The sequence below is a fragment of the Ziziphus jujuba genome, chromosome 11 (genome assembly GCF_031755915.1).
Source record: "Ziziphus jujuba cultivar Dongzao chromosome 11, ASM3175591v1".
NCBI classification, from domain to species: Eukaryota; Viridiplantae; Streptophyta; class Magnoliopsida; order Rosales; family Rhamnaceae; genus Ziziphus; species Ziziphus jujuba.
The window spans coordinates 12,192,155-12,219,630 of record NC_083389.1 but is presented as its reverse complement, the minus strand read 5'-3'; the positions used below and the strand labels follow the sequence as shown (position 1 = coordinate 12,219,630).

General features: G+C 31.4%; 4 protein-coding genes and 1 long non-coding RNA gene across 5 annotated transcripts; 4 read left to right on the top strand and 1 right to left on the bottom strand.

The window, feature by feature from the left end:
* Window positions 1-403: 403 nt before the first annotated feature.
* Window positions 404-5,819, top strand: LOC107403708 (uncharacterized). The gene is made up of 13 exons (XM_016010621.4): window positions 404-851; window positions 1,573-1,685; window positions 1,779-1,835; window positions 2,179-2,274; window positions 2,364-2,434; window positions 3,073-3,115; window positions 3,435-3,515; window positions 3,616-3,675; window positions 4,118-4,168; window positions 4,411-4,508; window positions 4,625-4,673; window positions 4,771-4,815; window positions 5,119-5,819. The coding sequence occupies exons 1-13, from the start codon at window positions 512-514 to the stop codon at window positions 5,545-5,547; spliced, it is 1,533 nt and encodes a 510-aa protein (XP_015866107.2). The 5' UTR covers window positions 404-511; the 3' UTR covers window positions 5,548-5,819.
* A 1,074-nt stretch (window positions 5,820-6,893) lies between these two features.
* On the top strand, window positions 6,894-10,528 carry LOC107403716 (3-deoxy-manno-octulosonate cytidylyltransferase, mitochondrial). Its single transcript, XM_048465649.2, has 8 exons — window positions 6,894-7,306; window positions 7,845-7,890; window positions 8,256-8,342; window positions 8,428-8,552; window positions 8,891-9,030; window positions 9,189-9,240; window positions 9,374-9,484; window positions 10,003-10,528. Exons 1-8 carry the CDS (start codon window positions 7,064-7,066, stop codon window positions 10,093-10,095), a joined length of 897 nt encoding a protein of 298 aa, XP_048321606.1. The 5' UTR covers window positions 6,894-7,063; the 3' UTR covers window positions 10,096-10,528.
* Window positions 10,529-11,239: 711 nt separating this feature from the next.
* LOC107403715 (uncharacterized) lies at window positions 11,240-12,146 on the bottom strand. Its single transcript, XM_048465650.2, has 2 exons — window positions 11,707-12,146; window positions 11,240-11,587 (listed from the first exon to the last, which is right to left on the bottom strand). The coding sequence occupies exons 1-2, from the start codon at window positions 11,995-11,997 to the stop codon at window positions 11,420-11,422; spliced, it is 459 nt and encodes a 152-aa protein (XP_048321607.2). The 5' UTR covers window positions 11,998-12,146; the 3' UTR covers window positions 11,240-11,419.
* Window positions 12,147-12,777: 631 nt separating this feature from the next.
* On the top strand, window positions 12,778-15,325 carry LOC107403706 (uncharacterized). The gene is made up of 2 exons (XM_016010620.4): window positions 12,778-13,237; window positions 14,832-15,325. Exons 1-2 carry the CDS (start codon window positions 12,994-12,996, stop codon window positions 15,143-15,145), a joined length of 558 nt encoding a protein of 185 aa, XP_015866106.1. The 5' UTR covers window positions 12,778-12,993; the 3' UTR covers window positions 15,146-15,325.
* Window positions 15,326-17,790: 2,465 nt separating this feature from the next.
* On the top strand, window positions 17,791-19,227 carry LOC132800090 (uncharacterized). The gene is made up of 2 exons (XR_009635002.1): window positions 17,791-18,129; window positions 18,929-19,227. It is a non-coding gene; the product is annotated as an uncharacterized LOC132800090 (long non-coding RNA).
* Window positions 19,228-27,476: the final 8,249 nt, after the last annotated feature.

The following is a 27,476-nucleotide window of genomic DNA, read 5'->3' as shown; positions in this document are numbered from 1 at the left end:
ATTTCTCCAATATATAAAATTATAAATTATCAATTTTTCAAATATAAAATAATATAATGTTCTATGTAATAATATAGAAGTGATGGGTTAACATTTTTTCCCCCCAAAAAAACAAAAAAGAGAAAGGAAAAAAAAAAAAAAAAAAACATATACTGAACATCAATTTAAGCCCCTTTTTTTTTTGGTTTTCTTTTTCTTTTTTTTTTTAGTTTATCATCATTCCAATCAAACTTTAATTTTTTAAAATATGATAAAATATAAATATTTAAGATTAAAATATTATAAAAATATATGAGAAAATAATAATAATAATAATAATAATAATAATGAACATTATGACATCCAAAAATAATTTCAAAAAACCAGGATTCCCTAAAACCCTTTTAAATTCTAGTCTTTTTTTTTTAATTTTTTTTTTTTGGGGCAAAACCCTAAATTCTAGTTGGACTTTTAATTTTGGAAGCTGCAAGCTCTTTGGTCTCTGTATGCTCGTTCCTCTATCAAATCCCCAATGGAGGAGGCCCCACAAAGCTTTCTCTACGAAACTTTAAGCCCTCTCTCCGTCCCAACCGCCGGCCAATCTTCGCCGTCCGATGACCTCGAACCCTACTCCGTTTTCCGGAATGAGATCTCCCTCACCACCCTACGGTGCACCTCCCCGGAATCCGCCGCACCTGATTTCTTCTCCCTCGATGTTAACGCCGACGGCTCTGATCCAGTTCTCGTATCCCCGGCTCGGCCTAGAGAGGCTGAGCCGACGACACCAGCTCGTGAAGCCGAGCCGAGACTTGAGAGTGGGTGGTTCCGTGGCAATAATAAATTCAAGAGCCCTATGCTTCAGCTTCATAAAGGTATTGACTTTGTTTCGAAACTGAAGCAGTTCAATGTCCATTCGAAGTAATTCAGTTCGTTAAGAACTGGGTTTGCTTTATTTTTGTTATTATTATTTTTTTATGCTAAAAAGATTGAAGCTTGAAGCCTTGGAACATTTAGTTAGGATTGGCAAACGAAAGGATGTGTATATGGTCACAGTATGCATAGCTGTTTGATTAACTTGGGATTCGGTTATGGGTTGCTGGGTTTAGTAATGGGCTTAAGTTGATGATTTCAGTTCCATCTTTTGAAAAGAAAAGAAAAGAAAAGAAAAAAAGAAGAAGAAGAAGAGAGATTTTTTAGTTTTGTTGTTCTTGAGCGTTGTTTTGTTTTCATTAGTTCTATGCTGTCGAATCCAGTAATTTAGAGTTATTTTCCAATGCAATGTGATTTATATATATATATATATATAAATACATATATGAATATATATTTTGTGTGTGTGTATATATATATATATATATAGAGTTAGTTCTATGGTGCGAACCACATCTAATCCGATATTTTTTTGGAAAAAAGCATCGGCACGCTTTTTGATGTGGTTCGCACTATAGAATTCCCCTATATGAATATATATATATATATATATATATATATATGTATGTATGTATGTATATATATACATGATTCATATAGATGTGTAACATGTTAACAACTACTGTGGTCATGTAACTTATTTTCCGTGTATGGTTGGAACAGAGATAGTGGATTTCTGTGAGTTTCTATCTCCAACTCGAGAAGAGCAAGATGCACGGAATGCAGCAATTGAAGGTGTCTTTAATGTTATCAAATATATATGGCCTTACTGTAAGGTACAATTGGCTCCCTCTAAATTTGTCTTTGGGGATTAACTCCTTAGAAGATTGTAATGATAGTCAGGTTATGCTGCAACAATTGCTTTGTAGGTAGAAGTTTTTGGATCGTTCAGGACTGGGCTGTATCTTCCAACTAGTGATGTTGATGTAAGTATGTAGACCTTGTTATATATAATTATGAATTGCTGCTGAAATATGTATATAGAATCCCATTCTTGTGATACAGTACGGCGAACCTAGGAAATCTTAAATTTCTCCCCAACTCCCAAAATGAATAATCTTGCTGAAGGTGGAGCTTATTATTATTATTATTATTATTATTATTATTATTATTATTATTATTATTATTATATCAATTTAACTGAAAGATAGATGGATAATTGTTTCTCAACATTAAAGCAAGACTTGGAGGTTATTAACACCTCATTTAAATGATGGCAGCTCTTAAATTTATCAAAATTTGATATATGCTGATTGCTATCAACTTTAGGTTGTTATTCTGGGGTCGGGTATCCCAACACCACAGCAAGGCTTGCAGGCTCTTTCTAGGGCATTGTCACAGAGGGGCATCGCAAAGAAGATACAGGTGTGGCTCTGCTTGCAACAACTAACAACTAATGAAAAGACTGGTATTAGTAAATTTTGTTATCTCACTTGGTTTATACATAATTTTAGGTTATCGCTAAGGCTCGTGTACCAATTATTAAATTTGTAGAGAAGAGAAGTGGTGTTGCCTTTGATATAAGGTTTGACCATCTATCATTTCAATGGATTTAAATATTTAAAGTGTGAAATTTATGGATTATTTCACAAAGTGTTTTTTCTTTTGTTTTCTGTTTGGTGGTTTATATTGAGGTGTTGGTAAGTCATATACATTATGTTCATGTGTTCTGAATTTATGACTGTTTTTCAATTGACTTTTTTTATATACCCTGTGTTATGGAACAGAAATTAACTTGCATAAACCAAAAATAAAAATAAATAAAAATAAAAAAAATCAATCTATCAACTTTAAAAAAATCAGCAAGATCACTGCTGAAAAGGTTGCTATTTTGGATGCAGACCTTGTCGTATATCATGTGTTGATATTTTTGGGGCATCACGTGTCATATCTTCTATTTTGGCCGCAGACGTGTGTTATTTATTTTCATTTGCATCATATAGTTGTGGAATTTCATTATTAGATAATTGAATTTGATCTTGTTTTAACATATATGTTGATATATTGAAACATGGAATTATAATATTATAAGTTTATAGAATTATAGATAAATGGAAGTACATGTTGCATGAGATTTGAGTTTATGGTTTTTGGTATTTCAAAGTCGTTACATGTCACAATTATTTGTTACATGTTAAATTGATTTTGTCTGTTGTTTTACAGTTTTGACGTACACAACGGACCAAAAGCTGCAGAGTTTATAATGGTTTGTTCCAGTATCCTACATCTGATATGTTTGAAAAACAGATATTTCTAATTTTTCCCTATAGTCTGGAGCACTATTCTTTGTCTTCCAGCTTTGAAGGATGTTATACATGCATTGAGTTGTTTGAATTCAATTCATAACTCGTAATCAAGGTTTATATGGCTGCTTCAAATTAGGTTTTAATGGACTATATAGCTAATTAGGCATATGATATGATGTTGATTTTGAAAGGAATTAATAAAATAAAATTCATTTATCTATTATAATGCTTTGAAATATAAAAAATATATCCCTGATGATTTATAGCCATCCCTTTCAGGATGCTGTATCTAGGTGGCCTCCTTTACGGCCTTTGTGTTTGATTTTGAAAGTATTTTTACAACAGAGAGAATTGAATGAGGTATGAGGTTTTTGTGTAACAATTCATATGTATTTCTTTTTGTTTATAAAATCTTTGAAATCCCACTTCCCTAATTTAACATTTCCAATGACTTATGAAGGTATATTCTGGCGGATTAGGTTCTTACGCCCTCCTTGCCATGCTCATGGCAATGTTGCAGGTAATGATTTTAACACTTGTGTATATACATCTGAATGTATGTATAGAACTTTGGTTTATCCAATTTGTGAGGCTTGAATTAGATGGACTTTTTCTTGGAGGAAATTTAAAAATAAATAAATCTTCAGTGTGGGACCTTGCGATCAGAAATTTTCAGTATGGTGTCTGAACACCTGGAGCTATGTTAGTCATACAGTGATATCAGTGCTATGTTTCCACTGTATATTAGTTGCTACTAGGTCATTCTGTTTATGACTTATCAACATCACACCTTTTGGGGGTTGAATGGCCAGTAGGGGAGATCGTTGTTGTTTTTCTTGCCATGGAATACTCTGTGTAATGCTGAACAAGTCATATTTTACTTCACTTACCATTCTTTGTTTTCCTTCCATACATTTAATTTCCTTCTTGATTTAGCTGTATAATACATTTTTTTGCTACAGAGCCTCAAGGACTGCCAAACTTCACAGGAAGAAAACCTGGGAGTTCTTTTGGTATGTGTTTTGGAAACAAATATCTTGCTGCTTTTTTATTTTTTTGTTACTAGTACTCCGTCATTTACTGAAGCCAAGTCCGATAAAACTTGATCTCTATTTCCAGGGATTGGACTGGTTACATTTTACTTATTTGATTTACTTGATTATAAGTTTTCTTTGGGACCTGGGGAAAAAGCAAAAAAGTTGATGGGCTTGTGGCATTTTACCTCCTTATTTATGTGTTTCTTTCAACAAAATAGGTACACTTTTTTGATTTCTATGGACGGAAGTTGAACACTTCAGATGTTGGTGTATCTTGCAATGGCGGAGGAACCTTCTTCTTGAAGAGTAGCAGAGGGTGTGATTTAGATTTTCAAGCTTTTTTTTTCCTTAACAATACAATTCTTGTATATTTTTATTGTTATTTTCGTTAATTAAAATTATAACTAATGTTATTTGATTTCCATCTTCTAGGTTCACAAATAAGGCAAGGCCCTTTCTTATTTCCATTGAGGACCCACAGGTTTGTTTAATGTAGCCCTTGCTCCACACACACTCACACACATATATATTCAATTTTCAGTCGACTGACTAGTGTTGCTTTGCTGCTGATGAACTAGACACCGGAGAATGACATCGGAAAGAATTCCTTCAATTATTTTCAGGTTTGTTTATATTTTTCCCATTTTCTCTACTATTTTTGCCAAGTGTGTAAAATATTGGATATAGAGGTTGAATTTATTTATTTTTGTGTGCAACATACTGCCATCACACCATCGGCACTGCCTCATTGTGATAAACCATTTCTTTGTGGTATATGCTATGGGATGCAATTATTAAGTAATAGCTTCTTTTTTTTTTTACGCAGCAAATTCATTGTATTTCTCTTCATTTGTACAACTGATTTAGAAACTTTGAAGGTCATATTATCTTTCTCTTGTATTAAAATTTCTTGTATCTTCTGCCAGATTAGATCGGCTTTTGCAATGGCCTTTGCAACATTGACAAATCCAAAGACCATTTTGAACCTAGCCCCAAATAGGAGCATACTGGGTACGATTATCAGACCTGACCCGGTCTTAATAGAGCGCAAAGGAGGATCAAATGGGCAAGTGACCTTTGATAGCTTGCTTCCTGGAGCAGGGGAGCCATTAGAGTCACAGTATGGTCAGCAGGAGCTTCTCTGCAATTGGCAGTTGAACGTCGAAGAAGAACCGCTGCCACGGGGAGATGCTAATGAACATTCATCTGGAAAGAAGAGGAAAGTTTCTAAGGAGAAATCCGGTAAGAAAAAGGCCAAAGATAATGGGGAGGTGGTGAAGGTGAGGCACGGAGAGAAGCGGGGAAAGAAGAAACGCCATAGTAACCAAGACGATTCCAATGGTTTTGGTCGTTAATTTGGCACTTCTTCATGGAGTCACTAGAATTCTTATTCTTATCACTATCACCATTGAGTTCTGATTCTTTCTCCACAGGCTAGATTCCCAGAAAATTTTGCCATTTATATATATATATATATATATCACCGATGAACGAGCAGATGGAATCGTCAAATGCTATTCTGTATTATTGCCGTTCTTCTTCAGATTTGTAGCATGAAGTAGACAACTGTGATTCATTTTTTGCAACACAAATTTTTTTTTTAATCAATTTTTTTTTATTTCATTTCCTTGTATGGTCGTACAAGTTTCCTTTGAAAATCGATAGCACAACTGCTGGTACTACTGTAACACAGATTATTGTTATGAGCAATGTCAATGAACAATTGATATCAAAAGCGACACTGTCAACGTTACAAATATTATACGAAGTGCTTTTAGTTGTTTAAAAGTATTTTTATTTATTTTGGGGTTGCTTCTAAACAGACTTGTAGTAAACTAAATTAGCTTGGAGAATAATGGCATTAACTGCATACCAATTTCTAAACGGGTTAAGATTTTGTGTTAGGTATTCCACGAATGCCCTTTTTTATTTTCTTTTTTCTTTTTTTTTTGTCTAAAATATAAATAAACATTTTTAGGAATCTAGAGATGGTGGGTTGGGCTACGAAAATGGTGATTGGCAGAAGATCCGTCACTATAGAGTGTAATTCGCTGACTGACTGTCGTTTAGATGCCATAAACTATTAGGAGAGTTTTCTTTCTTTTTTTTCTTTTTTTTTTTTTTATGCTTGAAACTATTAGAAGAGTTGGTGATTTCTTCGAGGAAATCGTGCATATTTTTTAAATGCACAAGCTAGCTATCCAAATCTTGAATGATACTGAGATTGTGTATTATTGATGGAAAATTGGAATTTGAAGCTTTATTGCTAGAATTTGGCATTGACAAAAAAATAAAAAATAAAATAAAAATTCTGCTGAGCTTTTCGTTTTTATTTCTCATGATTTCTTTTTCTTTTTCTTTTTTTTCTTTATGTCCTAAACCATGAAACAAATTCTCCACACCATCTTCATTATGAAATTTGAAAAATTTCCTCAAAAGCAAAAATGAAACATATGAAAATTCTACCACCATAAAATATTCATTCTTTCTTCTTCTTCTTCTTGTTATTTTTATTATTATTATTGTTATTTTTTACCACAAAAATTATAGCTATTTCATTATTAATAATGCTATTAAATTAATGCCAATCAAAATTATGAATAATAATAGTAAAAGATTGGTTACTACCGGATGCAGTAGAACTTTCCCTCCAAACACAACTTCGGAAAAATATATAAAAAATCCAAAAGCCTTTGACCAGCTAACAATTTCTAGTTTCACACTTCACAATAGCCTACACTAGGAGAAAACTCCATTAGTAGTCTTTTTCACTCTCGACACTCCGAATTCCCAAAAACCCGAAATCCGAAGGAACACAGAGAGAGAGAGACAGAGAGAGAGAGGGAGGAAAAGTGACTCACATCTATCAATATGAATCCCACATCAGTATGCTCGCCATCGTCGTCGTCTGGATCTTCGAGCAGCACCAAGTTATGGATCGTTCACGGCGTTATTGCCGGAGTAGCAATTGCAGCGACAATTGGAGCCCACGCCTATCTGGGTCGATCCAGGAAATTCCGGAGCAGGGTTGTCGGAATTATACCTGCCCGTTATGCTTCTACGCGGTTTCAGGGAAAGCCTCTGGTTAATATCCTCGGCAAGCCTATGATTCAGGTCTCAATTTTACTTCGCTTCCCCTGATTTCACTCTGATTTTACACTTGGTCCAAATTTCACACTTAGGGCTTTCATGAACTTTGGGACGTTTAATTAAAGTTCTTGCTTTGTATGATAATTTTTGGTCTAATATTGGAAATGGGTTCTGTTAATTTGGACTGTACAAATACTGGGCATTGCATGAATTCCCTTTTTGTTACCAGTGATGATAATGGTTGCTTCTTTTTCTTTTTTTTTTCTTTTAAATTATTAATAGAATGACTGATCTAAAAGAGTAAGAGATTTTCCTGTGGAAAATGAATCAGTGTTACAAAAAGTTAGATCTTTTAGCATTGATCTAGTGTTCTACTAGGCTTTTGTTTCGTTCATATTGACTCTCTTTTGCTTTAAACAGGTTGTACTTCATATTTCATGGCATTTTAATTCTGTTGAAATGAAGTTCTCGGAGCCATTTATGTCATCTTTGATTTATATCCTACCATTTTATAATAGTGATTTTGTGATCTTACCGAATCATTTTTCCATGGTGTCTGCAGAGAACATGGGAAAGAGCAAAGCTGGCAAGTACATTGGATCATATTGGTATGTCTAATCACTTGGCTGGATGTATCACCAACGAGAACAATCCCTGTATACAAGAAATGCTATCTTTTTGTTTGTTTTTTAAGTTCTGGAAATGTTGTTTTCTATTTGAAACATTATAGTTGCGTTTTGAGTATATCATAATTGCATATACGGAAGTCTGGTCCCTAAAGGTTGACTTTCTTTAGATGATAAGTCTACAAAAGGTTTATTTTGATTGGAATTTTAGAGATGTTTGGCCTTGCTTGAGTCCTATACTCCTATTTCGGTTTCACCTAACTTCTCTATTGCTTGCATTAATAGATTCATTTCTTTCTTTTTTTTTCTTTTTTTTATTTTTTTATGTTTTTATTTTTTTATTGTAGTTGTGGCTACGGATGACGAGAAGATTGCTGAATGTTGCAGGAGCTTTGGTGCGGACGTCATAATGACCCCAGAATCTTGCCGTAATGGTAGGTTGTAGGGTTTCATTTATTGTTAAAATTCAGATATCTTAATTGGGATTTTTGATGGTTATGTTATATGCTCTACATATAGGTACTGAGCGTTGCAATGAGGCACTTCAGAAGCTTGACAAGAAATATGATGTAGTTGTCAACATTCAGGGCGACGAACCTCTTCTTGAACCTGAGATAATAGATGGGATTGTGAAAGCCTTGCAGGTAAATTTACTTTAGTGCCACTATGCCATGTTTCTTGATTAGTTAGTGCCACCCTATGAATGAAGAATCATATTGGCATTTATGAGTTTGATTTTCTTGTATATCTTGCATGGACTAAATTAGTAATCATTAGATATAAACAGGTGAAGCAATGGCATCTTTTTTTTTCCTTTTTCTTTTTTTTTTTTTGGGGGGGGTAATTAATCTCAGTTGAATATGTCTTGTGGCGTGAAATCATACCGAGTTGATTAATAGTTGTTTCATTTGAATCTTCAGAGATTTTGTCGTTTGACTTATTTCCTTGCATTTATGTTGGAATTTCTTTTATGCTTCCACAGGCAGCCCCAGATGCAGTGTTTAGCACTGCAGTGACATCTTTGAAACCAGAAGATGCCTTGGATCCAAATCGAGTGAAATGTGTGGTGGATAATCATGGTTATGCCATCTATTTCTCAAGGGGACTGATTCCATTTAACAAGTGAGACTAAGATTCCTGATTTTCTTTGTGTTTTATTCATATAATTTGATATGTTTAGTAGATTGCTCCTTATAAATTACATAATATTGTCGTTCAACTAGAACATGTTATCTGTCATTTAGTGAGACTTGACAATATGACCAACGTCTATGATGCAGGACGGGGAAGGTCAATCCACAGTTTCCATACTTGCTTCATCTTGGAATTCAGGTATAAAATTATCATTTTCATTCTACAGTAGATTGTCAGTCATAGCAGTAGCATGGTTTCTGAATGATATTGTTGTTTGCTACTATTACTTTTATGGTGTTATCATGTGGTGCTATGTTCTTATGGCTACCAGAGCTATGATTCAAAGTTCCTCAAAACATATTCGGAGCTTCAGCCTACTCCACTGCAACTAGAAGAGGATCTAGAGCAACTTAAAGTCCTCGAGAATGGGTACAAGATGAAGGTATAGTAAGATTTTTTACAACTGAGTTGCTTAGTGTTCGGCTTCTTCTTCTTCCTTAAGTAGTAAAATAGAAAGGGGAGAAAAAAAAAAAAAAAAACTGGCAGTCAATTGAATATTGCCCCCTTTTTTTTTTTTTTTATTGGGTGAAAATTTTTACATACCCATATTATACATTCAACGAATCACTAGTAAATAAATTACTAACTTTAGAACAATGCAACTTAGGTGCTGTCATATTGTAACTTTAATAAAGCCAGTACATAATTCAACTAGTTCAATAGATATATGACCTTTGATATCAACACATATAATCACTGTTTCATTCATTTCTTTCTTAATCATTTGAGATCTGATAGTTGGACTTGGTTCTCTCAAAATATAACATGAAAAATGTTGAATGTAGAACGAAGAATGAGGCTTTGCTTTTTTCTTTTTTTCTTTTTTCTTTTTATTTTTTATTTTTATTTTTTTGAAATGTAGATCCTTGAGAAGTTTCAGATGCGTCTATGTTTTTGCAGGTGATTAAGGTTGACCATGAAGCCCACGGAGTTGACGCTCCAGAAGATGTTGACAAGATAGAATCTCTTATGCGTGAGAATAACTTATTTTAGTTCCATCATAATGCAAATTAGGCCATGACAGAAGGATTTGAACTCGTAAAAGTTCACAGTTGCCACAATCATAGTGGTTAATTCATTCATCAATGGGATTTCGTGGCATGATGTTTGATGCAGCTATCTTGTTCATGGTTGAAGAACTAGAAGAGTAAATGCTTGATTAAAAATTACCCGTTGTTAATTTTTTTTTAGATTTTTTTGTTTAAAGTTATTCTTTGTGGGTCTACTTTTATCCATAATCGCCCACAGCCCCAAAAAAAAAAAAAAGAATTACTATAATAGTGGTCCTCTCAGATTGTATCCCGCATTAGATTATGTTAATGGTGTTGTGCAATATTCTGTTTTCCTTTTGTGATAAAATGATAATAATTGGAGACAAAAGGGCTTTGTACATTTATGTAATATATCACATGCTAGTTTGTGTGCCTATTTTATTTTTTCCAATTGAGAAGGATTTTATTTTACCAAAAATAAAATTGAAATCGAGAAGGATTTGAAGTATCCAAGTAACCTAGTTAATTTGAATCTAAAGACTAAAGTTGAGTCTATATTTGAAGTTTTTATTTTTTTATTTTTTTTGGCTTGGAATGATTAAATTGGACATTAAATGAAAAGAAAAAAAGGAGTGGGTGCAGGATCCTAGGTGAGTGACTCAAAACACAAAGTTCAAGAAAAATAACGTCATATAATTGAAGGATCAGTACAAGACAAGTCAAAATAATCAATGAAATTGATCTAGAAAAACATAAAATAAAAACATATTCTTTTGGGGGGAAAAGCACATTCTTCATGATGAAACCAATTTTCTTTTCGAAAACGGAGCTTCCTGAGCTATTAAAAAAATAAAAATAAAAATAAAAAGAGAAAGGTTCTGCAGGTGTTCTTCTTCTGAAGGTACCAAATATGAATATATAAAGCCATATATTGTAGTCAAAAGTACCAGAACAAATCAATACGTTTTTGAGAGCTCAGTGGAAAAAGATCCTGATTTGATTTGCCTTCTCAATGCAACCAAAACCCTTCGTACATTTTTTTTCCTGAATTTTGATGACGTCTAAAGATTGAAATGTACATTCATTATTATATTATTTTAAAAATTAAAAAACAAAAAACAAAAAAAATAAAATGAAATCAAACATTACTCTAAACTTTTTCTGTATTCGAAGGGAGACTTAATTTGGTGGTAAAGCTACAAAGAAATCTTTGGTTTTTAACCTTTTCCGGCACATACCCAAAAAAGAAAATAATAATCAATAATTAAAGACAAAGTTTTCTTTGACACTGTAATTTGCGGCTTTTTGAAAGCCATGATCTTTTTTTAAGGGAGTTTAGGTTCGATGAGCAACTGGACCTGTGTTTTGAAAAGCAGAACGGAAAGCGAGTCAATTGAGAAGTAGATGAACCCACCCGGTGAGTGAGTCACGAATGATCCGAAACTCTTTCCGACCACACAGTGCCACGCTTGTCCGTACAACGAGTCAAACTCCTAACCACCACCACCACCACCACCATCCATGGAAATAAATTAATAAACAAACAAATTTTAACCACCATAGCCAACCCACTTCACACACAGACACACAAAGAGAGAGAATAGGGTGGTACCTTTTTGAGAGCTCGAGCGAGATGGGATGGGTTTGGAGGAGTTGTGGTCTTAGGGGAAGAGTCGAGGAAAGATCGGGTGAATCGCAGGGCATGTTGTTGCATGTTCGGAGGCATGTCCGATGATCTCAACCGTAGGTTCAGTTTGATGGCCATGGCTGCCAACTCCATCACCTCCTCTGCGCTAGACCTCCCATGAATATGACCATCATGTTGCTTACTAATTATACTCTCTTCCACGTTCTCTTTCTGCATCAAAATACCCTGTTTTTCTCTCTGTAACTTCTCGTCCATTAGACTCTAATCACACACAGAAAGACACAGAAGAAGAAGAAGAAGAAAGAACGCCAGGTATGGTTTGGTTGAAGTTTGACCGAGTCGTGTGAGTTATATATAAGACCGTACGTGTGTGCTGGCACGAGGAACGCATGGACATACTACTACTATACTACTACGACATAGGTCTTCCATTTTCTGTTGACTTTCTTTCACTTCCTAATTCTTCCTTCTTCTTTTTTTTTTTTTTTTTTTTTCCTTTTTAATTTTATAATGCTACATATTATTTGTCAGACATTTTGGATTTCGGTTTAATTAGATTCATGTGCTATCGGTGCATACCATATCAGAGCCTATCAATTTTTATGATATATGATGATATGATGGCAGGCATTGCAAGAACCTCCAAATAAATAAAAAGAAACGAACAAAGGCAAAAAAACAAAGAAAAAAAAAAAGGTATTTAAATATTTATCATCCCAGATTTTCTGTGGTCTAAGAAAAAAAAGAATTACAATTTAATTATTTACTATTTTTCCATAAATATTTTCTTTAATAAAATTCGATGAAAAAGAATGTTAGTAAATATATATATATATATATTATAATATTGATCCATTTAGGAAGCAGAGTACTGGTTTTCACCTATAATAGTAAACTCCAATAATAAAAAATAAAAATGTTTAGGATGATGATGGGTCTTCCTTTTCGGTATTGACCCAAAAAAAAAAAAGTGAAAAGCACTGGGGGCTAAATTGTAATTGGACGTTCCATTTTCAGAGACAGACCACACATTCCATTTGTGAATTGAGAAAACCGCAGGGAAAATTCACAGGAGATATTAAAAAAGGCTCGTACAATACATGCCACATCTCTCTCGTCATCTATTCCCTAACTACGGGCCAATCCAGCTGCTCCACCAGATAATCTTTCTCTTTCTCTCTCTCTCAAGCTCTCAGATCTCTCTGTCTTTCTCTCTCGGCTCTCGGCGGAGCTCGGAATCGGCAGCGGCAAATGGCCACCGTTCTCGAATCTCTCGCTGTTCCTCGCTGCTCTGCTCTCCCTTCAAATACTCTATCTCCGGTTGCCGCCTCTTCGATTTCTTCGCCCTCCGGGCGACGGAGGTTGTCTCAGTTCAGAGGCCTCCAGCTCAGGCATAGTCTTGTCACTCGCTCTCTTGGATCGGTGAGTTTCGGTTCGAGAGGTTCTCGCCGTGGTGGACTGATCGTCTGTGAGGCTCAGGAAACAGCTGTTCAAGGTATCGCAATTTTTCTTCTTTTTTTTTCTTTTTCATTTTTTTTTAAATTTTATTTCAATGATTGCTTATGTTTTATGTGATTCTTTTATTCCTTATTATTATTATTTGTAGTTTTATAATATATGCTTCTTGGTTGTTTTGATAGTTAAGGAAAAAGAAAATATAATTATTGAAAGAAAACAACATGTTGGAGGAGTATTAGAATTGTGTTTCGTGTTACTTTGGAACCGAAACTGAGTAAGAAAACTGAACCCAAAAAAAAAAAAAGTCACAGTTTCTGTCTTCATAATACTCTGTGTGTTTGTACTGACGCTGAAAAATTTAAAGATTAAAACTTGTTTTTCTATTCACGTGATTTTACGTTATGGATATGGCATTTGATTTGCTAATAATTTATAGCCAGCCAAGACACTAGATACTAGTTTATGATTTAGTAGTTTTGAAACATCAGAAATGTAATATTTGTATATATATATATATATATATTTGCTAAAACTGAGAAATGTAATATTATTTGTTAAAAAGATGAACTGATTGATTTATGAATATAATAATAGTCTTATAGTCTCGTGACTCTCATCGATAGAGTGATTAGACTGCAATATTATTTGTTATTTTGGATTAAGATTTTTTTTGTTTTTTTAAGTCAGCATTAAACCTGATACAGATAGGAACTGAGCTATGTTCTCCTATTAGCCTGTAGACAAGCATTATTTTTGTGTGAAACTCTTGAGGAGCTTTGGAATGGAATATTGTTAACGTTGAACAGTCTAACTCTCTAGTGTTAAATAATAACAAGGCTGAAATTTGCTAGTATTGTGAAACAAAAAGTTAAATTAGCCGAGTATGTGTTAACTTTATAGATATCCCATAATTAATGGTGGAACGTATTATTATGTCTTATATAGGATTGAATTTGTATTTTATCTTTGAAGAACAATCATATGGTTTTGCTCATGGTATTATATTTATTCAGATATCTTCTATATGTGAAACTAAAATATAGAATTGCTTCAAATTTCATGGAGTAGATTTTGTCTTGGATAAATTATGCCGATTTGTTTGATGCTTAATTTGTTATTGAACATTACATTAGGTACTATGTTATCCATCTCTCAGACATATGATTTTTTTGATATATTTTGTTTGTTAAAATGTCATATTATGATTGGAATGTACAGTTAGCTGCATGAGAAATATTGAGTCATTGTGATAGATACTTAAGATTCTAAACTGGACTTGAAACTTGTGAAGGTAACAATTAATATTTCTGTTTTCTATAGAAAAAGAGTTTCAGCTATGTTAGGATGTAAGAATTATATTCTGAAATGATGTGAGTAAAAATTTGAATTCCATGACGTTCATTGCGATATGCAGGTGATTATGCCAAAAAAAATTTGCATTTTTCTATAGCAGAGCATGTGATTACATACACTTCCCCATTGGCCACTCTCCACCCACCAGCTTGTGCACACACTCAATACGCCCATACATTTTGATTCAATTTTCGTTTACTTCATTTTTAACTTTGAATTCTTTGATTGGAATTTACCTTAATGAAAATGAAATTGTATATTGTTTGCAAAATTTTCAGTGCCTGCTGTTACTGATGCATCATGGAAGTCATCTGTCCTGGAATCTGACTTCCCAGTTCTCGTTGAATTCTGGGCCCCTTGGTGTGGCCCCTGCCGTATGATCCACCCTATTATTGATGATTTGGCAAAACAATATGCCGGGAAGCTAAAATGCTACAAAGTAAACACCGACGAGAGCCCTTCAATTGCAACACAATATGGGATTCGAAGCATCCCAACCGTCATTATTTTCAAGGATGGTGAGAAGAAAGATGCAATTATTGGTGCTGTTCCAAAATCCACTTTGACCACCAGCATAGAGAAATTCTTGTAGAGGTGGTAAGAACAAATTCGCTGAAATCAAGACATGTCTTTTATTTGTTTCTTCTCTACTCTAGGTTCTTATGTTTCAACTCAAACCCATAATAAACTCATAAATGTTCTTGTATAGTTATTTGATGACGCTGTATTTTCTTATTTCTTAGAATGCTAGTTAACTACAAATTTATAACTATATGCTTTCTCTCAATATTATCGTGAATATGATTTATTGATTCGTTGATGGCTTACGTATCTATATTTTGATCTAAGGTCCTAGGGAATTGGCAAGGGTGCCTCTCTGTTTGCTTCCACGTAGACAATAGGTTTTGGTCCTCTAAAGCAATTTGTAAAGCGACTTTTGTGTGAATCCTTCAACAAATGAACTCGTTTTTGGAACTGCCTGTCACTTCCAGATCTTCAATGAATATGGAGTAGAAATTTCTGGATTCTCTTACCAACAGTACCAAAGAGTCTTAAGAAACGTAATCAAGTGTAAGTTGATGTGGCAAGGGAAAGGTGGGGGTGGCTGTAGAATGTTTAAGCCTTTAAGGTGATGGAGTTCAAGAACAGAGTTGTAGGGGGGTGTTTGATATGAAGATGGCGGCTTAAGAAGCAAACATAGCCGTCTAGAGAGAGGGTAAACTTGCTTTGGAACTTATGCTGAAGTGCAATGAAATTTATTTCGAGGATTATTTTAGTCCTTTTCCGAAGAGGAATTAGACTTGAGAGTATTTGCCTGGTAGTATGTTTGAGTTGCCATTAACGACATCTAGCACAATATCAATGAATACTAGCAGTTTTTTACCCTTAGAAAGTCTATATACCTTTCTTCAAGCTTGCAGATTTCCTTCTTCAGATGGTCAATTCGAGTGTTACCCAATTTGCAGACAGCCATCAATTCCCTACCTTCTTAATCAATCGAGAATTGGCCTTGGCCTACCCTCAAAAAGTTTGAAAGACTCCGGTTTGAGGCAATGATTTTCTCAAGAAATAGTCAAACAGATCCAAAAAAAAAATAACAACGAATTTTAATACCATCAGTTTTCAAAAACAGTTTTAGAAAAAAAAAAAAAAAAAATTAGAAAACATTAAAATGATATTTTCTATTTCTGTTTTTAAATTTTGAAAACTATTTTCAAATATCACAGGTCAAATATTTTTATATTCAAAAAACAAATAAAATTAATTTATTTTTTTATTTTTAAAATAATATTTTGAAAACTGAAAACAAAAAAACTAAATTTCTGAAACCGAATTCACTGCTTCCAAGTAAATTATACAGCTGCGGTTGGATCACAAGGACAATTTTCAACCACTAGGAAGTGCGAGGAGATGGGCCACAAATTAATTGGGGAGCCCAGCTTGAGTTTTCCAAAGGGCCAGAATTTGAGCCCTGGTTGTGGACAGACTTGGACACCCTCAAACTAAAAGAAATAGAAAGGATAGAAGAGGAGGTAAAGTGCGAGGCTTTAAGAGCAATTAAAGTGCCAAAAAAAGGTGCTAGATTTGTTAAGTTAAGAAGATAGATTTATATTCTTAGAAACTACTAAAAAAAATCGTGGAAAGGAAATATAAAACCCTAGAGTTTGTTTTTAAATGAGTAATTTTACAAACATCATATAGTCTTATAATATATTTATCAAAATATACGGATCACTTGAAGAGATAATGCATTATTAAATGCATACCATCGTAACACAGTATATTCTGGATAAATATATTAGTAGACTAAACAATAATTGTAATATTATGTTTTTAAAATTACTACCGGTAAAGAGAATCTTCACATATATTGCCTGTGCTCGATCTCATAGTAGCTCAAATATAAAATCCTAGATTAGCAAATCAGGAGATAGGGATGTCAACGGGGCGGGGAGGGGCCGGTTTTTAAAATTCCGTCCCCATCCCCGTATAGAATTTTTCATCCCATCCCCGCAATTTTTCCCTTTTTTTTAGAAACGGGGCGGAGATGGGGATTCCCCAATCGGTGGCGGTGCGGGGACGGTTTCCCCATTTGTTTTTTTTCATATAATTAATATAATTTTTTTTGATAAATTTATATTAAAAAAATTTCTTCTATAAGCAAAATATAAATAAAATGACCAAAAATATAATAAAAATACAATAAAAGATATCAAAGTTCAAATTTATAATTTTAATAACATACATTCTCAAAAAATACAATATAATATAATCCAAATACATAAACATAAAATTTATAAAAATACACATGCACACATAATAAAGTTTTACTTCTCATTTCCTTAAGTTTCCATGAAAGAATGTTCCGTAAGAGTTGATTGCTACAAAAATATTAAATAATATCAAAAAATTTTAAACAATTTAATATAAACATTTTTTGTAATAAATAAATTCAATTTACCTCCTCATCAATTTCTATGTCACTCATAGTAGAAGAACAAGCTCCAACATACGATGAAGAAGATGAAGCTAACAAAAATAAGATTAATTAGTTAACAATAAATACAAAAATTATTAAACACAAAAAAATATAAAATTTAATTTTTCATACCATTAATTTCAGCCCATAACCAATCGAATAAGTTTAATTTTAATTTTCAAAACATTAAAAAAAATAAAAGGTAATATATACGGGCCGGGTTCGGGCCGGGGTCTTTAATACCCGGTCCCGGCCCATCCCCGCTTCGGGTCTAAGAGAGTAAGCCCAAGTCCGCCCCGTCACCCCGTTTTTGCGGGGAAAAACCGCCCCATTAGGGGCGGTGCACCGCAGTTTCAGATATGGACGGGGCAAATTGACATCCCTATCAGGAGAGACGTTAAGGCAACAATGTTCCCACCCACCATGGGTTTTGACATTTATTGCCTAGAATCACAAGCTAGCAATCTTATTAATGGTGTTGTACTGATTTGCACAACTTTACCTACAGCAAACTTTATATTGTTGATGGAATATTGTGGTAACAACAATTGTACGGGAGTTTCAGGTTTGGTCTTGTGGGCTTCGCTTCATGCTTGGTACGTTAACTGTTTGCAGTAATTAGATTCTTTACTGCGTTAATGTTTATTTGGTTTCCAATGCCCCGAACGATAAACTATCTTTAACCCCAGCAATTAATCTTTATTTTTGATCCTATTAGCTTGTTTAAGCTCCTTTTAAGCGCATATCTTGATTATTGTTGTTGAATCAATATGTTGGTGTAGATCCATTGTATTATCGACCAGGCATAAGTAGGGTCATAGCTTTGTCATTGCTTGTGGGACCGAGGTTTTTTTGTTTCATATATCTATGAAATGGATATTTCGCCCCTAATTAAGATAAGGATATTATTTATAAAAAGTAAATAAATAAATAAGATAAGTATATTATCTAATAACTTGATTATTCTTTTAATTGAGATAATTTAGTTTTTATAATGAAAATTTGATAATAATTGAATAATTTAGTTCTTATAATGAAAATTTGATAGTAATTTCCATTTATATAGTTTTTAGTAGTATTTTGTATTTATTAATTATCGATTAAAAAATAATATATTATGAATAAAATAAATATTTTAAAACAAAACTTATAAAAAATGTAGAATAAAAAGACCATACGCAATATTATTTTAAAAATTAACAATTTCAATTTTTTTATTTAGTTTTCATATAATATTTTGTTTAATTTATATGGAATTCTGGAGTTAGATGTGCATCTTCTTTTATTTTTGACGAAGCCAATGGATAATAAACAAATAAATATTTATGTTGCCTAATACATATATATATATATGAGTTAAAATAATTTTATTTGATATTTATATATTTGTTTTAGGAAAATGTGTACGATCACAAAGAAGATTTTTTTGAGACGCCGCCCTAGTATACGAGACAGACAGGGCAGAGATAGTAGAAAAGGTGGGGTCCGTGTGGAGAGAAATCAAAGGCGACATAAAATCACATGAACGATGAGACTGATGCCTCAAGCACATTGAATGCATTTAAGCATTGTGCAATTAATTATTTAAAAAAAAAATGAGTTTTACTACCAAAGAATTCTGTGTGTAAGGGAAATATGATTTTAACTGAATTCTATTTTCTAAGGCAATAAATAAATAAAAACTCAATTCTATCTTTGTTTGGTGGTATATGAGAATTGTTTGATATTGCAATATTACTCGTTTAGCGCATAATTTTCTTTTACAAATTTTTTACACGTAAATTAGATGTACCCAAATGCTAATCACAATTTAATTAATTATATTTTTATATAAAAAAAATTTATGGTTCATGTATCTCACCAAAACTAAAAGTATAAAAGGATTTTTCTATTTATCGAAAAAAAAAAGATTATTTCTGCAATTTTTTAAAATATATAGAGGAATATCTCTGTAACATTGACAAGACAGACGGATTCTTATTATAATTTTCCTATTAAAATTTACCTGGAATATTTATTATTTAGTTTTTTTTTTTTTTTTCGCTTAACTGGAATATTTATTATTTAGGTTGATGTATTTGTCTTTGCTTTAATCATATCGAAGAGATAAGGACGGGTGAAAAGTTGACAGAAATTCGGGTTGGACCTTCGATGGCGCCAAAGGACACCTGATCAAATCGTGATTTGGATAGGTTTAGCAGGAGAGGGTAACGTGGCAGTCCAGATGATGGGGTTGGATACGTGTCCATCTTATCCTCAAGTTTAGCTGAACCCAGTTAGTGACAATGAAGTGTTTCCATAAAATCATGCAAATGAATAAAAAAAAATTATAAAAAACTTTTTTTGTTTTTTTTTTGTAAATGCTGCAAATGTATAGTTGGGCTTGAATGTGACACTCCTATTTGTTTCTTAGAATTTCCAACCTCTAAAGTCCCATTTGTGTTTGTACCCATAATTTTCATTTACCACTTTTCACACACTCAACTTCTTTGATCTAATTTTGGACTTTTCTTTACAAACTCCATTTTTTCGATGTTGCTTTTGGCTCTGTGTTATTCTACGATTTGCCTCATTAAGGTATAACTCTTTTGTCGTGCTTTTTCCTTGCCAATCGATTGTAATAACCCTTTTTGAAAAAAATAAAAATAAAAATTAACAGCACTTTTTGACATTTTTGTCTGCCTTCAATTTCAATTGAATGCTTCACTTTTCAATTTTTCAAATATGAGTGTTTTAATTTTCATTGTGATTTCAATATAGACTCATCATTACATATATATATATTTTTAATTGAGATTCTCGATTTTTTTTTTTTTTTTTTTTGTTTTGATATGTGTAAAAGGAAAATGAACATTTTGGTCAAAATAAATATGTTAGTAATGCAGTCCCTATATTTGTTATTTCCTAAACCATTGTTAGCTATCTAACGCCGATATAAAGATTAGCGGTCAACACGCCGTGGGACTCCGATGCTCGGTCTATGGTGGTTTTTTTTTTTTTTTTTTTTTTTAATAAATTGAAACGATTTTTTTATTAAAAAAATAAAAAGAATTTTTTAGCATTTATTGATTGGTTGTCTCCTCAGCCCTTCCACAGCACCCAACAACCACGGCAGGGTAGGATTGCCTGCGGTTTGTGACTAAGGGTTCGGCAGACTCCAATGGCTCTTTTCACCGGCTGTGGCTATTGTTGCTAAAGAATCCTAATCCTAAAATGAATTTAAAGAAAATTAAGGGGACAGGTGAAGTGGGGTTTTTGGTAAATTGATTATAATTAATTTGGAAAGTCCAAAAGAATCTCTATTAAAAACAATAAAGATTGAAAAAATACTATCCTATGAATTGAGATTAATTAAGTTAATAGCCATTTATACTCATTTTTAAGAAATTATTATTAATTTAATTGATAAGTTACACATAAGATTAGAAAAACAGTAATATATCAAAACGAAAAATATATTATATGTATATATAAAATAAATATATATTATATATCTTGTTTAAAAATATGTATATATATATATATATGCTTTACAGTAATTTCACTTCTATATTTTTCTGTTAAAGTTATTTTGGAAAATATGTTTATTTTTTATTTTAAAATAAATAATAAAAGAAAAGAAAATTGAAAGACTTGACTAAAAAATATATATATAATAATAATAATAATAAAAAATTATGCCTCCAAGTGATATTGTAGATGAATAAATATACTTGGCTACATTTTTTACGAGAGCCACCTAAAGTTCCAAATAAGAAGGCCATTACTCCCGTGCCATGCATCATATATGACTACAAAAATGTGAGAAATGGTAATTTAAGAGATTTTTAATCTTCTAGAAGCAGCAAATTAAGTGCTAATATAAAAGGGGAAAGATCTTCTAGAAGCACAGATATTGTCTGAAGCCTACAACCACGAAACATCCTCGTTCAAACAGATCCTGATTTGAAAGGCAAAGCTACAGCCACGTGTAACATGGTTTATGGATAATGGGAATTTCCTTTGATTACGACTTTTAACCCAAAAAAAAAGTGGTAACGTGGCCTGTGGTCCACGGCATTAAAGACTTGTTGTTAAGTGCAATGGGTCCATTTCTATCGTCAACGTCGCTTTCTTCTGGATGGTCAATCAATTCAACGCTTTGATCTTAACCCTCAATGAATCATAATGTAATCTCTCTCTTATGAATCTGACTCCTTGTTATTATTATTATTTTTTTTGGAATCCTTGTCATTGATTTTTTTTTTTAACACTAGAAATGGATATTGACACATATATGAATTATATTATATTTTTATTTTATTTTTAATTATAGAATAGTGTTATATTGCCCTTGAAATTGAAGATCAACTGTTGAAATTAAGAAACAAATAAAACCAATAATAGAAAAAAACCAACAAGAATCCTAATTCAAAAAGATTAGGATCAACCGAGATTATAATGTTTTTAAAGGATGAATCGACAAAATTAAAAAAAAAAAAGCAAAGTAAAATAGAAAAAAAGAATTTTCACACACTTTTAATGAAAAGTCAAAAAACTAGAAAATGTATGCATTTTTTTTTTCAACAAGGGATTTATTTTTTTATTTTTTGTTCTTTTTTGCTCAAATTCAACAAGCAGGATCATTATTTATACATTTTATTCAAGATTTATGTCAAAAAAAATTTATTTGTGGTCCTGGTTTAGTGGAGAATCAAAGTTTTAGTTTAGTGAATTCTAAGTCGTAATTGGTATATATACTTGTGGAGGAAACTTTTGAATAGGGTAAGAGTAGTGAAATATTCCACACCATACGCGATTTAGTTAATAATTAGAACAAGGAATAGAGTTAACTATCATTTTAAAAGGAATAATAACTCCATGAGAAAAAGAAAAAAAGAAAAAAGAAGGAACAATAACAGTTTTTTTTTTTTTTTGAAGAAAATAATAATAATAACAAATTAAGCTGGGATTGCATTTTGATATAGTTCAATTTCAATAGATATATAACATCCTAGCGCACCAAATGAACACTTACAGAATGAGATCCAATCCCACTAAAAGGAATATCCTTGCCCATGAGTACTCCATGTCAAAGACAAAGGTTTATGGCCTAGTACATAGATTCATCCAGATTTTGATAAGTATTTATCCTTTTTAATATAGTATACATTATAATCTCTGATTAATATATATGTGTGTGTATATATATATATATATATATATTCATTTTTGTAGATAAGAACTCTTGTAGGCTCTACTAAGATAATCTTTTTTTTTTTTTTTTTTTTTTTTGGTAAGATTAGTATAGAAAACAGTAATCGACATTCATCTTATCATATATTGAATACGAAGGGTACAGGTCTTATGCATTGAATGGCAAATCTTAGAAAGCAAAATTCGAACACTAAACGTGGTTTTCAATCTTGATTCATAAACATAGTCAGAGATGATGAGGAGAATAGAGTATTAATAATATAAAGTGGATTAATTGTCAAGTTGATAAGGAAATCATTATATGTATATATATATATATACATATATATATATATATATATATATATATAAGATCCAAATAACTGATCGTCAAAAGTTCTCATATCCATTAATCGTCTAAAGTCCCCACCAAGAGGAGGTCTAAAGGTACAAGTAATAATCCAGAATTCATACAAGGAACCGACCAAGTTTGGTTTGAGCTTTCGCTTTCAATAAATTAACCCCTGCGACCCCTGTAAGGTTGTGGAAGTGTCCATATTAATGGACTATCCAAATAATTAGGTATATATCCATTAATATCTCTTCTTTTTTTTTTTTTTCTTTTTTAAAGCTGAAAATATACCCATTAATATCATAATCTTTAATAATTGTCATTTCATAAAATACAAATATCATACTACTTCATATGTACCTTGATCCTTGCTACCTGATCACTTTGCTTCGCAATATTAATTGTATAGATAATAATAGCTAACTAGTTTTCTCAGGTATATTGCTATGGAAATTATATTTATATATATATATATAATCATTTTATAATATAAATATTTTAACAGTTTTATAATACAGAAATATACAAAAATGATGATGATTTTTAAAATATATATATATGCGCGTGTGTGTTATAGATAAATAATATAATGAAAAATTTATATAAAAAATAAAAACGACATGTATGTTATCAAATCAAATCTGTAGTTTTCATAATTTCAAAATGTCCTTCACAATCTTTTTAATAAATGTCTTGCATATCCAATCCAGTATCTTATATACAATGTGGATGGCTGAATTCTGAACACAGTACTATGTCCACATGTATGTGTGCGAATCGGCGCAGAAAAACCATTATTGAGTAGTCTTTGGATAGGATGGAATCTAAGCATGTTTACTGCGGCTGAGGTGGCACCAGCAAAGTTTTCTATCTTATCCATCTCCAAACTAAGCTAATCGAATGCAAACATTATTTTCATCCCCATCAAAGCCATGCACCTACCCATATTCATTTATAATTTTATTAAATGATGTTGGCACTTCATGCTAACGTAATACATAAAAATGATCCAAGAGACAGCTGGGTTTGCAGGCGTTGTGTTCTACTCTTCAATATTATGGATCACATAGACGCAGAGAGATGTAAAAATAATAATCCAATAAATTGACAACATGAAACCATGGTGCTTCAGATCATGATTTATAATGAATGATTTGTCACATTAAAAAGCAGAATTAAATCTAATCTTTCTATATATAGAGAGGTACCTGAGAATCTTCTATCCTGATCAAATACTTCAACAAAAACTAGAAAGTTATTAATTATATGTCTTGGAATATTCTTACTTGTAAGTTTCTTTAATTACTTATTTTCGTTTTCTCTCATTAAATTTATTTTGATGAAAACCTTTGTAATTCCTGCCTGTGCGATCCAGGTTTGATCCTGAACAACGGTATCAATAATTTATTACGCTATTTTTACAAATATATAGGATGCATAAGTAATAAAATAATAGGTGAAATATTTTAAAAATTGATATTCAAAACTTTGTTAATTATCAAAATTATTGATTAATTTTTTTATTTAGGCATTCAATTTGACTGAAAATTAATACAAATATAAATTTAAACTAATATTAAAATTAAATTAAAATAATAAGATAGAAATATAAAAAACAACATACACAAATGATAAAAATGACAAATATTATGATTTAAAGCTCTAGGATATTCAATTTTTCTCTTATATTTTATATAATTGAACTTAACATAAGTGATCAAGATTTTTATCTTTAATTTTAACTAAAGGATTTCTAATTATCTTCACTTTCCTATCACAGAGGAGAACTAGAATCTATGTATAATTAGTAGAAATTCAATAATATCTTCCTAAATTAATCTAAAAAGCTATATACTACTTCTCTTTTTTTATGTTACTCATTTTCTAATTAAGCTTTTTAACTCTAATTAAAATTAAATTGTGCAATTATAGTGACAAATCTATTAGATAACCCTATTTTAAGGAGAAATTTATAAATCTAATCAATACCAAATTGATTTAACAATTTATTTAGGCATATTGTAGTATTAAATTCAAGTAATACACAAGAAAAGAATAAAATTTCACAACAATAATAAATCCAACATTCAATTATAATCCAAATAAAAATTTCATCAACACCCTAAATAATAAACTCAACAATCCATATTCAAAATATAAATTAAATCCCAAATAAAAAATATATTTATCATTAAATTCATGTCAAATAGCGCACACACACACACACACACACACACACACACACACACACACACACACACACACACACACACACACACACATATATATATATATATAAACATATATATATATATATATATTCTCTTGTTAAATTTATGTGATCAAAACTTTCGGAATTAAATTGATTATAATGTTAGGAAATATAAACTTATTTATTTATATGATAAATCAAGAGTAACTATTGTGTTGACAAAAGGGTTTCTAAATTTGCATAATTTTTGTAAAATAAATTTTTTTTGTTCAAAAAAAAAAAAAAAAAAAACAGCTGTAAGTGTTTCTGTGGCTAAAGATATTCTAAATGAATTAGGGAATATGCATGCTAGGAAACATTTGAAACTCTAACCGCAAATGAAATGTTCATTAACCATGATTGACACTTCTCTCTGGAAAATAGAAGCTAGTTTCTTTTCCTTCAAAACTAGCTATTTACCGAAAATAATATTTGTTTTGCACATCTGACCAACAACTCACGGCCACGGACCGTATGGCCAGGAAAATTTACGTTATTTATTTATTTTTTATTTTCTTTACCCCCAAATAAAGACAATTGTAATATGTTTCTTTAGGGTGTGAAAATATTTATTAGGAAAAAAAATATAGTATTTATAATATATATTTTTTAACTATATTTTTAATATATATTTATATATATATATATATATATTTTTTTTGTTAACACAGTATTTATAATAGTTTCTGCTATTAAATATGTGCTCTCATAAAAGATCCTGCATGTACTTATGAATGGAAAATACACACTCTACTCGAGAATTTCTCATAAAACAGACTATTTTTTCTTTTCCCTTTTTTTTGTTTTTGGTAAACTTGTCATAAAACAAACTCGAAACTATATAATTGTAGTATTTTATGAAATATAATAATAAATAAAACAAAGAGAAAAGGTTGGTTTGAAAAACGAGATAAATAAATTAAAGATGATAAGTTTCACCTTTTGTAATTGTAAAGAATTAATTTTAAAATAAATATATTCTTCTGGTTTAGTTGTTAACAATAAAACAACAAAATTCAATCATACAAAACCACAATTTTTAGGGGGGAAAAAAAAGTGTATGAAATTTGGATTCTATTAAGAATAAAGGCATTAAAACATGTATAATAAATCACATATATCTCTAATTAATTTTTAGATGATAAAAAAAAATAAAATAAAAAAGAAGTAAATTTCATTGTTCAATGCAAAAATTACTTTTCATTGAAAAATTTTCCTTCGAAACTTCTAGATCAAGAACGGGGTTTAGGCCATCAAAGCCCCCCACAAGTCATAAGTCAAACCTCATAATCCTCGTCGTTTCGCACTCTCAATCGCCACGTGTTACCATTCTAGATCAAGATTTGTAAGCTACGACTCCCATGTTGTTTCTTGCTTCTCAAAATTATCTGGGACCCACAACATGACGCACACACACACATAAGGTCTAGTCAGCAAAATTAATGATGATCAAACTATCTAGATTTTTTTGGTCAAAAATTAACTATTTAAACTAGGATCTCTAAGCGATCAAATATACAATTGCAAATCCGTCACCATCCTTCTGGATGGTCAAATTTTGCTATATTAGGTTAACTAATTGAAAATTATGCAAAAATAAGAAAGAAAACAATGGCTAACTAATTGAAAATATCCAATTAACTCTCTAATCTTTCAAAAGTAAATACCTAAAAAAAAAAAAATCTTTCAAAATTAATAAGAAATGTCAACAATGAATGAATATCCTATTAACCCTTTAATCTTTCAAAATTAAATACATAAAAAAAAATAACTTTCAAAATTAATAAGAAATGTCAACAATGAATGAATAATCCTCTATTACTAGAAACCCTTCTCTGTTTATTTTAATTTTATAGCTGTTAATTTATAATTTCCTTTTAGAAATGAAGAGAGTCTCAATTGTTAACTTGGTCTTTGATTCTCATGTTATTTTAATATTTTTGTTTTCCATTTTTCCATGGTATTGGTGGGGTATACATATGGTTTATTTATTAATATGGTGCAAATAAAATAACAAAGAAGGAGAAAGAGTTGGGTCTGAAAGCTTTACAAAGATATTTTTTTATTTCTATATTTATATCGTTGTATTAAATTTAAATAAATTGCTAAGGAAAATACACTAAAAAAAATTGCCAAGAAAAAAAAAAAAAGGAAAAAGAAAAATG

Bases quoted from the DNA above. Each gene is read 5' to 3' on its own strand.
- LOC107403708 (XM_016010621.4), top strand. From the start codon at position 512: ATGGAGGAGGCCCCACAAAGCTTTCTCTACGAAACTTTAAGCCCTCTC. The intron at 3,516-3,615 runs GTATGAGGTTTT...TGACTTATGAAG, and splicing joins AACAGAGAGAATTGAATGAG to GTATATTCTGGCGGATTAGG. The intron at 4,509-4,624 runs GTGTGATTTAGA...TCCATCTTCTAG, and splicing joins TTCTTGAAGAGTAGCAGAGG to GTTCACAAATAAGGCAAGGC.
- LOC107403716 (XM_048465649.2), top strand. From the start codon at position 7,064: ATGAATCCCACATCAGTATGCTCGCCATCGTCGTCGTCTGGATCTTCG. The intron at 8,553-8,890 runs GTAAATTTACTT...ATGCTTCCACAG, and splicing joins GGATTGTGAAAGCCTTGCAG to GCAGCCCCAGATGCAGTGTT. The intron at 9,241-9,373 runs GTATAAAATTAT...TATGGCTACCAG, and splicing joins TGCTTCATCTTGGAATTCAG to AGCTATGATTCAAAGTTCCT.
- LOC107403715 (XM_048465650.2), bottom strand. From the start codon at position 11,997: ATGGACGAGAAGTTACAGAGAGAAAAACAGGGTATTTTGATGCAGAAA. The intron at 11,588-11,706 runs GTACCACCCTAT...GGTGGTGGTTAG, and splicing joins TCGCTCGAGCTCTCAAAAAG to GAGTTTGACTCGTTGTACGG.
- LOC107403706 (XM_016010620.4), top strand. From the start codon at position 12,994: ATGGCCACCGTTCTCGAATCTCTCGCTGTTCCTCGCTGCTCTGCTCTC. The intron at 13,238-14,831 runs GTATCGCAATTT...CAAAATTTTCAG, and splicing joins TCAGGAAACAGCTGTTCAAG to TGCCTGCTGTTACTGATGCA.